Below are 13,170 nucleotides of genomic sequence, written 5' to 3' on the forward strand. Positions count from 1 at the left end.
GCCGAAATCACATGGTGCGGAATAGAGCTGCAGAATAGAACGTGCGTCATAGAAGCAGCCAATCAGAGCTTTGCTGCATCAACGCATTCTGATGTGGTAAAGCTCTGATTGGCTGCTTCTATGACGCACGTTCTATTCCGCACCATGTGATTTCAGCCTTAGGTGATGTTTCCGAACGCAGCCAAAACCAAGCCCAACTGTCATTTATCATCATTCATGGACGAAGGACGACGCATACAATTCGTAAAAATTCGTCGCAATTTTAGGCTAAAGAAAGAGTAGCGAAGAGCAGTTTCATTTTTTCCGTGGTACGACTCGTGTTTCTAGAATAAAATCGCAGACTTTGGCACCTATAGAAAACAATCGATAACATTCGTGTGATTTTGGTTAGACTTTTGGCTTGTTCTTTTTAGTTGCACTGCTGCATTGGTGCAACACGTTAGAGTAAAATAAATATATTTTTTTCTCATTCTAACTTATCGCATCAGTGCAGCGAAAAAGAACAGGCCATTTGACTAACTTTGATTAAATAAGTAACAATAAGTGCGATAGAATCAACAATATATCTGTATTTTTATTATTTAATGCCGCTCTAATCTCACTTCTCAGAAACTAAACCCATTCAGATATCTCTCTTTGCAAATTTCTTACAACTGTCGGACATATACTAATTTCAACGAGAGACGCCGCTCGGAGTAGACGAGTTTTCATCTGGTAGTCGCGTAGGGGTAATCCCCAATACCCCCATTATACCATTTTACTACTTGCATTGAATCAGTTGAATGTTATGTCCTCTCCACTCTGACCGTCTTACTAAGAAGTAAGAAGTTCTTAGTCGTTTGTGTGCACTTCGAGATCTCCGAGCATTTCTCGTTGAAATTAGTATAGTGTGAATCTTTTATTAGGGAATAAGTACCAAAACTTGAACTTCATCGATCCAAGTGGTACTATGGACGCAGATCAACAGGATAGAACGCCAGAGCAACAGGCTAGAACGGCAGAGCAACAGGCACAGCCACAAACACAAGTTCCAGTTCCAGATATTCCGTTATCCCTACCATCAGTATCAAGTTTGGCTCAAGCACAATCTGATAATGTGCCGACTGGAGGGCAGCCAAATCTGCAGCAAGCTACGCAGAAAAAATTGACTGGTATTATCATTTTAAATTGCATTATTATTGTCATTGCTTTATTATAATATATTTTTATTACTTGCAATACTTTTGTTTAGTGATAACTTTTGGTTTTTATGTGCTTTTAGATGCAAAGTCAATGCAAGCTTTGATGAAATATAGTAGATATATACAGCAACAATTGGGGCTACTTTTCCATGTGCATCAATGTCAACAACATAAGAATCAAGCAAACAGTGAGATGAGACAGTGTACTCTCTCAGGTTGTAAATTTATGAAAAATGTTCTAACGCACATAACGAGTTGTCAAGCTGGCAAGAATTGCACCAACCCTCACTGTAGAATATCTAAGCAGATCGTTAATCATTTGAAACACCATCATCAAAAGGATTGTTCAGTTTGCCTGCTGATAAATCAAGCTATTAAAAAAATGATTGATTCTAAGGAAGGAACAAAGGAGTGGCGTACATTCGTCACTCGAGGTCTCAGGGCCCATAACATTCATAAAATGTGAGAATTTTATTGTGCATAATACGCGTGTACTCGTTTGAAATTTATGTTGCGACACATTATAGAGCATGTTTGTTCTATTTTCTCTAGGGTTAACGTAGTATACCTGAATCCCGACCCACTAGCTAAGCTTGATAGAAGAATGCACAATGTGATCATGTACGTAAGGAAAATGGAAGCTGAGATTTTTAAAAGAGCCAACTCCCGGGTGGAATATTTTGATTTGTTGGTCAAAAAAATTTACAAGATGCAACTGAAAACAGCTGCATTACTTACCACATCGAAATGTTCAGTAAGATATTCCTAGTATCTTTAAGATTTAATACAGTCTTAAGTACTATTTTAAGATACTGTACTGACTCCTTCTCCCCAAGGACGAGGTTGAGGTTTTTTTTTAACCTGGCTAAAAAATGGTACTATGACCAGTATGACTCTTCCTTGGGTCGGATATCCACATGGGGAGATTTAAGAAGAAGAAGAAGAAGAAGCTATAAATCATATTAACATCTTAAGACATTTAATATAGTTCTGAACTACTAATGGATTATGAATATCGAGATAAATCTCGTTTTTAAATCTTTTTTGTCAATATCAGTATAATAATTCTCTATCATAATTTATAAGTTATTTCATTGAACAATCTGAGTTTTTTGGAATAGTTTTTATATGTATCGTTATAATATGTCTTTAAAAAGAATTATTATAAAATAATACTGTATGTTCAATTATATTTTTACAACATTCCTGTCTCGTATGTGTACTTCACCAATGTGCTGTTGCACCTAATCGTAACTAACTTTACAGTTGACAGCAATATTGCTGGATGGCTCTTTCTCTTGCAGGATTTTGGAATTAAAACATGACAATCTCTTTTATAGAGTCACTCTAATTAGAGGCCCTCTATCGCGATTGACTTACATTCCTAATTTATATTACATCGACGAAATTGCTAGATAAACACTTAGCAATAGTCATCAAATTCTAAAGCAAATACAAGGGATTTAAACTCGGATTCATTAGTTAAATACATAAATTATATCAGCTAAGTAATAATTTAGCTTAAATTTTGAACTTTTTAACGATATTGATTAAAGTCATGAAATTGTAATTGTACTTTTTTACTTTTTAACATTCTATTTCATTATTAATCTATTTAAATATAATGAACTATTAATACAAGGGAAATAATATCGTTTAATGTAAAAGAAAAGGCGTGCAAGTGTGATTTTGATAAAAAATATATATTTTATAGAAAGAATTTTTTATTTTTTAATATGTTTATTTTGCAGTGTACCTAGGTAGTTATCTGTCATCGTCTCTGTCAATATTTCGAAATTCAACACCACAGTTTATGGAAAGATAATTATTAAAATCACATAACTAACATTACCAAAAAACATACCAATTCTATATATCATAATATATGTATACAAAAAGCTAATGGATATGTATTAATTGTAGTTTATGTTATGCGCATATCAACAGTTTATATTAAGTAAAAATTATTTTAAGTAAAAAGAAAATATGTCAACAGCATATGGTTTTACCGAACGGAAATACATGAACTTGTAATTACATTAGGATTCATACATTGTTTCGGTCTTGATACATTTCAGCATCATCGACTTAGGGAGTAGCTTTCGGTTTTAATTCATCATAACACGGTCTCAGGAAGATCTGATTTTTCTTCGCTGGATTATAGTACTCGTGGCCCTGAAACATTTGCAAATCAATAATGTTACGCGTACAAACGATTTAACGATTATCATGCTTCAAAATGACGATACCTTAGACCAATCGTAAGAAACGGCATACGCGAATATCTGCCCATTGTGATTGAAACAGCAGCGTGTGATAGGTTGTTCCATTGTTTCAGAAGATTTCAGCTTGGTACGTGCGTCTTTATCCCAAAATCCGAAAGTACCATCGCCGCCTACGGTTGCAACGGTGCCATGTACTGGATGGAATGCTATGTCGTTTACCTATCCGTAAATCGATGAATTATCATGCTTGTTTAAAGAAGATAAAGAATATAACATGATTTTAAGTAGAGTGCAATGGTAAGTGAATTTTCACCCAATTATCAACTTAAATTTTGATTTAAAATATTTAATATTTTTAAATTAAAATAATGTTAGTTATTCCAACATTTTAGAACTTATATAAAATAGGAAATTAAAAAATTTTTTTTTAATGTAAAAAATATTTTTAAGTAAAGTTTCACTTACTTAAGAATAATATTTTAAAAAATGTCTCATCCTACAATTGATTTTACTTTAACAAAGTCTACAAACCGCATAGATGTCTTGGTATCCGTTAGGTGTGCCGTTAGTCCTGTGGCACTTAAACGTAAAGTTTTCCTTTGTGCTGAGATTCAGATGATGAATCGCAACGCGTCCTTCCGTACTCCCTATTGCAAAACCGGTCGGCACTTTCTTCTTGTCCCTGAAGATTGCCACGCAACGGTACTGATACTTCAGACTCAATTCGACAGGTTTGTATTCTCGCGGACTGCCCTCCAGTTGATAGACTATTAAACCACGTCCAGCTGTTCCCACGACTGCCATAGGATAATCCTGTCACATCATCAATATCAAGTAATATATATCCTTTTTAGATGAATTTGCACATTGGAAAGAAAAAGAAAAGATAAATCGTATAAGTTTAATTAAAAAGGATAGATTTAATAACATTACTTACAACATCAGCGCAGTAACATCTTTCAGGCAGGTTTATAGTCAGTGCGGGTTTAGGAATGCGCAGATCCCAAAACTGAAAATTTTGCATTGTGATAAAAGAATTAAGTCATACAAAAATATTTTAATGACAAACATTTAAAAATAATAAGTGAAACATAATTTTGTAGAATTGTGAAATATACTATTATCCCTTAAAATAATATTGAAAAATAATACTAACCCTTAGCGTCTTATCCCAGGAACCTGTCATTAGACAAGAATATGTAGATGCTTTTATCCAATGACATGTTTTAATAGGTGCGTCATGAGCTGCTACTTGTACACTCTGGTTTGTAGCTAGATCCCAGCACTTTGCAGTTTTGTCGCAACCTGCCATAAATACTTTGGTTCCATCCTAGCAATTATTACATAATCTTTATTACAAGCATAATTTTTAGCACATTGTTATTTATTTATACCAATATAGTTTAATTTTAAACCCAGTAAAAATTTTAACTTATTAAAATTTTTTTTTACTTCTAAAAATTAGAGAGAAAGTTAAACTAAATTTATGAAGTTAAACTATATTACTATAAAATGAGTTATAAAGCCAATTTGTCACATCGCATAATTATTGAGAAGCTTACATCGCTCCAGCACACAGCCAAGACCGGCGCTGCCATATTCTGCATGGATTTCGGTACCGTCTTGCCAGATTGCTCTACCTCCCAACATCGCACGTTGCAATCCCAGGAGCCGGCAACCAAGAAATTCTGTGGTATGGATGCCGGACTGAACGCCAGACTAGAGACAGAGTCGTCCGGCGGCGAGACAACCTCGAAGTCTTGCATCGGATTCGATGTGTTCGACGTTGCCGTCCTCAGCGAGTTGCTTTGATTGAACATTCTTGTACGGCTAAATTCCGCTCGTCCCCCGTAGCGCTCGCAATTTCTGTGAGAAGTCAGCGGCGATACATTAATTCCCCGCGAACCGAATTTCTCGCGCGCGAAATGGTTGCGAGATTACGATTTACCTTGCGATTTACGTCATGCAGGCGAGAATAATTTCTCTACATCATCCACGTCTAGGGAAGAATCAAATGGTGCTCGAGATATCTGGACTATCTGGAGGTAATGGAGTAAACGCTTAGCTGCTATCAAGCCCGCAATTTAATCTAACCAAAACAAAAAGAGCCGTTCGACGTCATAGAAAAACTTGGAGTCGAGAATGGAGCAGCAGCAGAGTGAAATGGACGATTGCACATGCGCGTTTTAAGTGAGATTTGAGTGGCACGCGGTAGCCAATCAAAGATCGTTTTCCAGTAGTCTGTTCCTTTTAGCTGAATGTCAAACGTCGATTCGTCTTTCGTCCTTTTCTTTACTAGTTGGAGAGAAAAAGAGAACAGATAAAGGTGCAAGTTTAGCTGAAAAGAACAGACTATTAAAAAAAACAGTATATAGAAGTCCATGAGTGTATTATACTGCATCTATGGTTGGCAATGTTTGACCGTTCGTGCGGGAGGCAGAGTGTGAGCCGATTATTTTTATTATAATCGTGCAGAAAAGCAAGATGCGTCAAGTTATGGTACAGTTTATATATTGTCCTTAGTCTGGTGTAGCATTGTGTAGTGTGGTGTCAAGTATTGTGCAGTGTTATTCGACCGCCCTAACGTGACAAGTTATAATGGCGGGCTCTATAGAGATACCACTCCGTGATACAGACGAGGTATATGTCTTGTTTTACTGTTTATATTATTAATTCACGAGTCCCAATTTACGAGATTCTGACCGTAACGGAATCGTGCAAATTATGCAAATTTTTTGTAATACTTAGCGACGTCGGTACAAGCCTAACCTCGACGAAAAAAATGCTTTTCTCTGGTTAAATAAATACTGTATTACATGAGGTGTCACGTGTTCAAATTGCATATGTCGCTCCACAGCTTCACGTTAATTAATTATTTCTAATAAAATTTTTAGGAAAAGATTTCCTGTTGTTTTCTGTCTTAAAATCCTCTTTTTTTGTACATGTTCTTATAGATTTAATAATTACATTTTATATATCAGTATCGTAAACTTATGATTTTATATTCAATGTATAATCTAAAAGTACTTGTATATTTGTTCTCAAGTATTATTGATCTTTTCTATCTGTGATAATTGTGTCTTATACATTAGTAGTTAATTGTATAAGTTATTAAAAATGTAATCTAATCCTACATACATATTTTCAAATATTTTTCTATAATAAATTTGTCTCATATAGAATATTATAATTGTAATTCTATAATTTTTTTGTATACAAAATTTAATTTAAGATTATTTCTTTATTTATTCTTTTATAATATCCTATGATCCAAATATTTGCTTATCTTATGAATAATTTTATATTATTTACATTGCATTCACATGATGATATATAGGTAAAATATGATAAAATATTAATTTTTATACATTGGAATATTAATAAAAAATTGGAGACAAAATATTCGTACATATGTATCTCCTTCAAGATTTTCAATTGTTTTCTTTTTAATCTCATAGGTCATAGAACTTTATTTAGACCAGTTACCAGAAGGAGATGAAGTTCTGGGGATTCTACGGCAGGAACATGCCCAACTTAATATCTGGGTCAATTTGGCCGTAAGTAAAACAGATAATTTTAATCAAAAAAGGCTACATTCTGTTACAGCATCGATCTAAATTTATATCTTATTTCAGCTCGAATATTATAAGCAGCAAAAGATTGAAGACTTCATTAAGATACTCGAATCTTCTCGTCTTGATGCAAATATTGATTATCGTGATTATGAAAAGGATCAGATGCGAGCTCTTGATATGTTGGCTGCCTATTATGTCCAGGAAGCTAACAAGGAAAAGAATAAGGACAAAAAAAGAGATCTCTTTACAAAAGCTACATTACTGTATACAACAGCTGACAAGATCATCATGTATGACCAGGTATGTATAATTGATATATGTGCTCGAATAGCAATATCTAGTGTTTTTAGTTAAAAAAAAAAAATCAAATAATTTTGAGAAGTTTTTTTTTATTTTTTCTACTTATATTTTTCTGAGTTTTGTGATTGTGTATGTATACGTATTAAGATAATGATTAAATTGATAAAATATATAAGAAAATTTTTAATCACCTTTATATTGCTCTCTATATTAAGAGTTTTAAGATGTATTTCATATTTAAGATTCTAATCAAGTATATTTATCAACAAAGTCTATCGTGATTATTAGAGTCATATTTTTCAGAAGATATGAAAAAACCAAGTTCTTTAGTTTTATTTTTCCGAAAAATTAAAAATAATAGTATCTCATTATTACATTTGCTTTTCCACTATTTTCAGAGAAAAAAATTTATTTTCTTGATTTTATTTTTCTGGAAAATTAAGAATACCAGCAATGTCTACAGTTTTCTTAATTTTTATATTCGATGTTCTTTTTATTGTAGAATCATTTGCTTGGCCGAGCTTACTTCTGTTTGCTCGAAGGCGATAAAATGGATCAGGCTGACGCACAGTTCAATTTCGTGCTGAATCAGTCGCCAAATAATATACCCTCTCTGCTGGGTAAAGCTTGCATCGCTTTCAACAAAAAAGACTACAGAGGTGCTCTTGCGTTTTATAAGAAAGCCCTGAGAACTAATCCAAACTGTCCAGCCGCTGTTAGGCTGGGAATGGGACATTGTTTCATGAAATTGAATAATCAGGAGAAAGCGCGACTTGCATTCGAGAGAGCTTTACAGTTGGACGGACAATGCGTCGGTGCGCTGGTTGGCCTTTCAGTCTTGAAATTAAATCAGCAACAGCCCGACAGCATAAGAACTGGCGTGCAAATGTTATCGAAGGCGTATACGATTGACTCGACAAATCCAATGGTGTTGAACCATTTAGCGAACCATTTCTTCTTCAAAAAAGATTACAATAAAGTTCAACATTTAGCACTGCACGCTTTTCACAATACGGAAAATGAGGCCATGCGGGCGGAAAGTTGCTATCAACTAGCCAGAGCATTTCACGTCCAAGTAAGCTATAAAGTAGCAATTAATATTATTTGTGTCAATGTTACATTGTTATCGCTCTCGGCTAAGTAAAATTATTTTAGGGTGATTACGATCAAGCGTTTCAATATTACTATCAGGCGACACAGTTTGCTCCGCCTGTATTTGTATTACCACATTTTGGTTTAGGACAAATGTATGTTTATCGCGGTGATGCAGAAAATGTAAGAATATGCGACATACGTTAAAATTAATTGTTTGTAAACATGTAAAATAATAATTCATCTCCAATAAAAGGCTGCCCAGTGCTTCGAGAAAGTTTTGAAAGCACAACCAGGCAATTATGAAACTATGAAGATTCTCGGCTCACTTTATGCTAATTCGAGCTCGCAATCAAAACGCGATATTGCAAAAAATCATTTACGTAAAGTAACGGAACAGTTTCCTGATGATGTCGAAGCTTGGATCGAGCTAGCGCAAATATTGGAGCAAAGTGATCTGAACGCAGCTTTGAATGCTTATGGAACCGCAACCAGGATTTTGAAAGAGAAAGTTCAAGCGGACATACCACCAGAGATCTTGAATAATGTGGGAGCGTTACATTACAGGTACATGTATTTTCATATTGCATTTATTTCATATATCACTGATTTATTTCTCATTTCTCAGGCTTGGTAACTTGGAAGAAGCCAGAAAAAACCTAGAGGAATCCCTGGCACGTTCGAAAGCGGACGCCTTACACGATTCTGTATATTACAATTCGATAGCAGTGACCACGACGTATAACTTAGCGCGACTCAATGAGGCACTATGCATATTTGATCGGGCGGAGAAATTGTACAAAGACATTTTGAAGGAACATCCGAATTACGTAGATTGTTATCTGAGACTCGGCTGCATGGCTAGAGACAAGGGACAGATATACGAGGCGTCCGATTGGTTCAAAGACGCCTTGAGAATCAATAATGAACATCCGGACGCGTGGTCGCTATTGGGTAATTTGCATCTGGCCAAAATGGAATGGGGTCCCGGTCAGAAGAAATTCGAGAGAATTTTAAAAAATCCGACGTCTAGTACTGACGCTTACTCCTTGATAGCGTTGGGAAATATTTGGTTACAAACATTACATCAAAGTGGAAAAGATAAAGAAAGGGAAAAGCGACATCAGGATCGAGCATTAGCTATGTACAAACAGGTAACGCGCAAATCTAACCGATCGGAATATTCGTGATTATAAATAATATAATTTGCTAGGTTCTGAGAAATGATCCAAAAAACATTTGGGCCGCAAACGGCATTGGCGCGGTGCTTGCGCACAAGGGTTGCGTAAACGAAGCTAGAGATATATTCGCTCAAGTGCGCGAAGCAACAGCAGAATTCTGTGATGTCTGGTTGAATATTGCGCATATTTATGTGGAGCAGAAACAATTCGTCAGTGCTATTCAAATGGTAAACGATAATATATAAGTTGACATAAATAGAAATTAATTTTAACTTAACTAACGTAACATTTTATATTGCAGTACGAAAATTGTTTGCGTAAATTCTATAAATATCATCACGTTGAAGTCCTACAATATCTTGGTAGAGCTTATTTTAAAGCTGGCAAGTTAAAGGAAGCAAAATTGACGTTATTAAAAGTAAACAGTCATATTTTAATATTTTTTGAATTATTCTATTTTAATGTTTAATGTTTAATTTATCGATGTATGTTCTTAGGCGCGCAGAGTAGCCCCACAGGATACTGTCTTATTGTACAATATTGCTCTTGTACTCCAACGACTGGCCACGCAAATTCTTAAAGATGAAAAATCGACTTTGACCACTGTACTTCAAGCAGTTCACGAATTGGGTCTTTCGCATAAGTATTTCCAATATTTGTCGGCGCATGGCGATAGGATGGAACAACTGGCTGAAGCTGAAGCCAGGAGATGTCAAGATTTATTATCACAAGCACAGTATCATGTTGCTAGAGCTAGAAGATTAGACGAGGAAGAGAAAATGTTGAGGCGGAAGCAAGAAGAGGAAAGGTATGTCATTCGTTGTAGATATACTTTTTTTATGTGTTAATCGCTAAATCATGTCAATTTATAGGCAAGCTTTTAAAATGCGTCAGACGGAAGAGCAACGTAAACTGGAAGAGATGCGTCGTCAGAAAGAGGAGGAAATGTTGCAGAAGCGACAGGAATACGTGGAGAAAACTAAGAACGCACTGGTATTCGGCGAAATGCCGTCGGAAAAACCTGGAAGAAAGGGCAAGAAAGTACGAACTGATCAGTATGTCAGTGATAGTGGAGGTTCCGACAGAGATGAAGGCAGGGAGGAAGTGCCGAAGGAAAGAAAACGTAAGAGAAAACCTAGTGGTGAAACTAAGGAGAGAAAGAGTAAAGGTAAAGGCAGACGTAGGAAGGACGCCGGAAGTGGCAACAGCGGTAAGAAAATTAATTTTTACTTTATTATTTAATATAAAGCACTACAAAATCACTCGTTTTAATTATTGAACTTAATACTTTCACAAAATTAACAAATAAGTAGTTTTGAAAATGCACTTTTTTTTGCAGGATCGGACAGTGACCAACCGAAACGCAAACGAGGTAAGAAGACTGGGGGGACTAAGAAAGAAAAATCGCGTAAGGGCGCAGTTGAGACTCTTAAGGGTAAGCTGGTTAAATCGAAGGAAACTATTTCAACAAGTGAGTCAGACAGCGATACGGGTGGCCTTAAAATCGCCAGCGGGTAAGCACGATATGTTATCTTAATGCTACACGATTATCTCTAATTTTAGATTCACGAAGTCACAGAATTGATTTGATCTCTCTTAGAAGATATCGTATTTATGATTTCTAAATTTTTATACCATTTCGAATAGCACTGAATATTAAAATATCTTGTTAAATATATTAATTTTTTAAAAATTTATTCTTCAAAATTAACAAATTCAAAATTGATCCTATTAAACTTTGTGATAATACTTATTGTTACAGCGGCGAAAGCGGTAACGAGAATCAACCACGCAGTAGCAGACGAATTGCGTCTGATTCCGAAGGTTCTCGCGCTTCACGTTCGCGATCTCGTTCAAGATCAAAGTCTGGAAGCCGCTCGAGAAGTAGTTCGCGTTCGCGTTCGCGTTCGCGTTCGCGTTCCGGTTCCCGTTCAAGATCGCCATCTCGATCTCGATCTCGTTCTCGATCTCGATCTCGTTCTCGATCTCGATCTCGATCAGTCTCTAGATCCAGATCCAGAAGCATCTCGAAATCAAGAAGTCGTTCGGTATCCGGGTCAAGATCAGGGTCGGCCAAAAGTAGGTCAAGATCGAGGTCAGGTTCGCGCAAGAGTGGCTCTCGATCAAGGTCTAACAGCGGCTCACGAAGAAGTGGATCAAAGCCAAGATCAAGATCAAGTTCGAGAAAGAGCGGTTCTAGGTCGAGGTCACCGAGTGGTTCACGGAAAGGCGTATCACGATCGAGGTCTCGATCCAAAAGCGGATCGCGTTCAGGCTCGGAAGAACGTCAATCTAGAAGCAAGAGTCGATCGCGATCTAAATCAAAGTCTGTTTCGAGATCTAAGTCGAGATCGAAAAGCGGTAGCAGATCGCGATCGCGTTCTAGGTCGAAAAGCGGTTCTCGAAGCCGGAGTCCAAGCGGATCGGCACGGTAAGTTTAATTTTTTTTATGCAATACACAATTATAAAATAAAAGTTTTCGTACACGTTACTTTTTTTTACAGATCTGCGTCTCCAGTATCTAGAAAATCAGTGTCAGGAAGCGGTGGTAGTGATAGCGAATAAATCAACCGTTCTTGCAATTGTAAGTTGGTATATCACAGTGAAAAAAACCAATTACACGTAAATAACATATATAATTTTTGTAAAAACGTTTCCTGAAGTTCTTTCAATTACAGGTAATATGTTTAATCATTTTCGCTTTATTATTTTTTACTACTACTTCTCAAATTTATTTCTTTTTCAATTTGTAAAAAGTATTTTGATGCGGATCGCGAAAACAAGTTTAATAAAATTTGATTTAAAAAGCGAATGAAAGAACAGCAAGGCTATTTAAATAAGGAAAAATATAAAACTGTTTCTATTATTTTTAGCAAATCTCTCTTACATCTCGTCATTTGATAGAATATATTATTAACGAAAGCGCAAGTTGAAAGACCAAATACTCTGAAGTAAGACAATTTATCAGATAAAGATCATTATTAAACTTTTTTTTCTGATTTTTTAATCTTGAAATGATTTATTTCATTTTTTCCTATAATAATAATAATAATAATAATAATAATAATAATAATAATAATAATAATAATAATAATAATAATAATAATAAAAAGGCGATATATATATATATATATATAAAACTGTATTATCATATATACATATATATACAAAGTATATTATTATAGTATGTTATGAAAAAAATGTATGAAAAATATATGAAAAAATTGATGAAAAATGATGAAAAAATTGTATCTACAATTAAAAAAAAGATTTTATAATACAGTGCTAAATAAAACAACGAAATTCCGCAGGACTACTTCCTTTACCTAGATCAGATGGAGAAATTTTTTTTAGTCACGTTTTTTCGAGATTAAAGACTTCACAAGAATAGCGACTAACACGAGCGAATTTTGAAACGTAAATGTAAAATAGTCAATATTCGCTCAGTCAGATGGTCGACGCTCCTAGGTTTGAACATGCTTGTACGTTGTTATGCAAATATAATTAGATCGTTGTCTGTCGTGCGGGGAGCAGTGCGCATATCGATCTCACCAGCGGTATAAATTATTAATGCTTATTCTCGAGGTGAGTGACACATTCACATAGCTTGCGATGG

The 13,170-nt window shown here is 35.2% G+C and overlaps 3 protein-coding genes across 5 annotated transcripts; 2 read left to right on the forward strand and 1 right to left on the reverse strand.

The window, feature by feature from the left end:
- Positions 1–181: 181 nt before the first annotated feature.
- LOC105833450 (CREB-binding protein) lies at positions 182–2,354 on the forward strand. The gene is made up of 5 exons (XM_012675198.3): positions 182–243; positions 906–1,151; positions 1,262–1,643; positions 1,734–1,935; positions 2,018–2,354. The coding sequence occupies exons 2-5, from the start codon at positions 950–952 to the stop codon at positions 2,039–2,041; spliced, it is 810 nt and encodes a 269-aa protein (XP_012530652.1). The 5' UTR covers positions 182–243; positions 906–949; the 3' UTR covers positions 2,042–2,354.
- Positions 2,355–2,868: 514 nt separating this feature from the next.
- On the reverse strand, positions 2,869–5,549 carry LOC105833449 (mRNA export factor). The gene is made up of 7 exons (XM_012675197.3): positions 5,355–5,549; positions 4,969–5,272; positions 4,563–4,736; positions 4,344–4,415; positions 3,938–4,219; positions 3,431–3,625; positions 2,869–3,356 (listed from the first exon to the last, which is right to left on the reverse strand). The coding sequence occupies exons 2-7, from the start codon at positions 5,224–5,226 to the stop codon at positions 3,270–3,272; spliced, it is 1,068 nt and encodes a 355-aa protein (XP_012530651.1). The 5' UTR covers positions 5,227–5,272; positions 5,355–5,549; the 3' UTR covers positions 2,869–3,269.
- A 222-nt stretch (positions 5,550–5,771) lies between these two features.
- LOC105833447 (RNA polymerase-associated protein CTR9 homolog) lies at positions 5,772–12,569 on the forward strand. Of its 3 annotated transcripts, none has more exons than XR_003625649.2 (15): positions 5,772–6,046; positions 6,865–6,963; positions 7,042–7,281; positions 7,784–8,356; positions 8,437–8,556; positions 8,630–8,940; positions 9,002–9,527; positions 9,587–9,781; positions 9,856–9,972; positions 10,052–10,362; positions 10,427–10,764; positions 10,894–11,068; positions 11,317–11,985; positions 12,059–12,232; positions 12,428–12,569. XR_003625649.2 is itself a non-coding variant. In XM_012675194.3 (15 exons), exons 1-14 carry the CDS (start codon positions 6,005–6,007, stop codon positions 12,117–12,119), a joined length of 3,777 nt encoding a protein of 1,258 aa, XP_012530648.1. In that variant the 5' UTR covers positions 5,772–6,004; the 3' UTR covers positions 12,120–12,138; positions 12,428–12,569. The 3 variants fall into 3 exon arrangements, 2 of the variants coding, with proteins under 2 accessions (XP_012530648.1, XP_012530647.1); XM_012675194.3 differs by having other exon boundaries at positions 12,059–12,138; XM_012675193.3 differs by having other exon boundaries at positions 12,059–12,561.
- Positions 12,570–13,170: the final 601 nt, after the last annotated feature.

The sequence above is a fragment of the Monomorium pharaonis genome, chromosome 8 (genome assembly GCF_013373865.1).
Source record: "Monomorium pharaonis isolate MP-MQ-018 chromosome 8, ASM1337386v2, whole genome shotgun sequence".
Classification (NCBI taxonomy): Eukaryota; Metazoa; Arthropoda; class Insecta; order Hymenoptera; family Formicidae; genus Monomorium; species Monomorium pharaonis.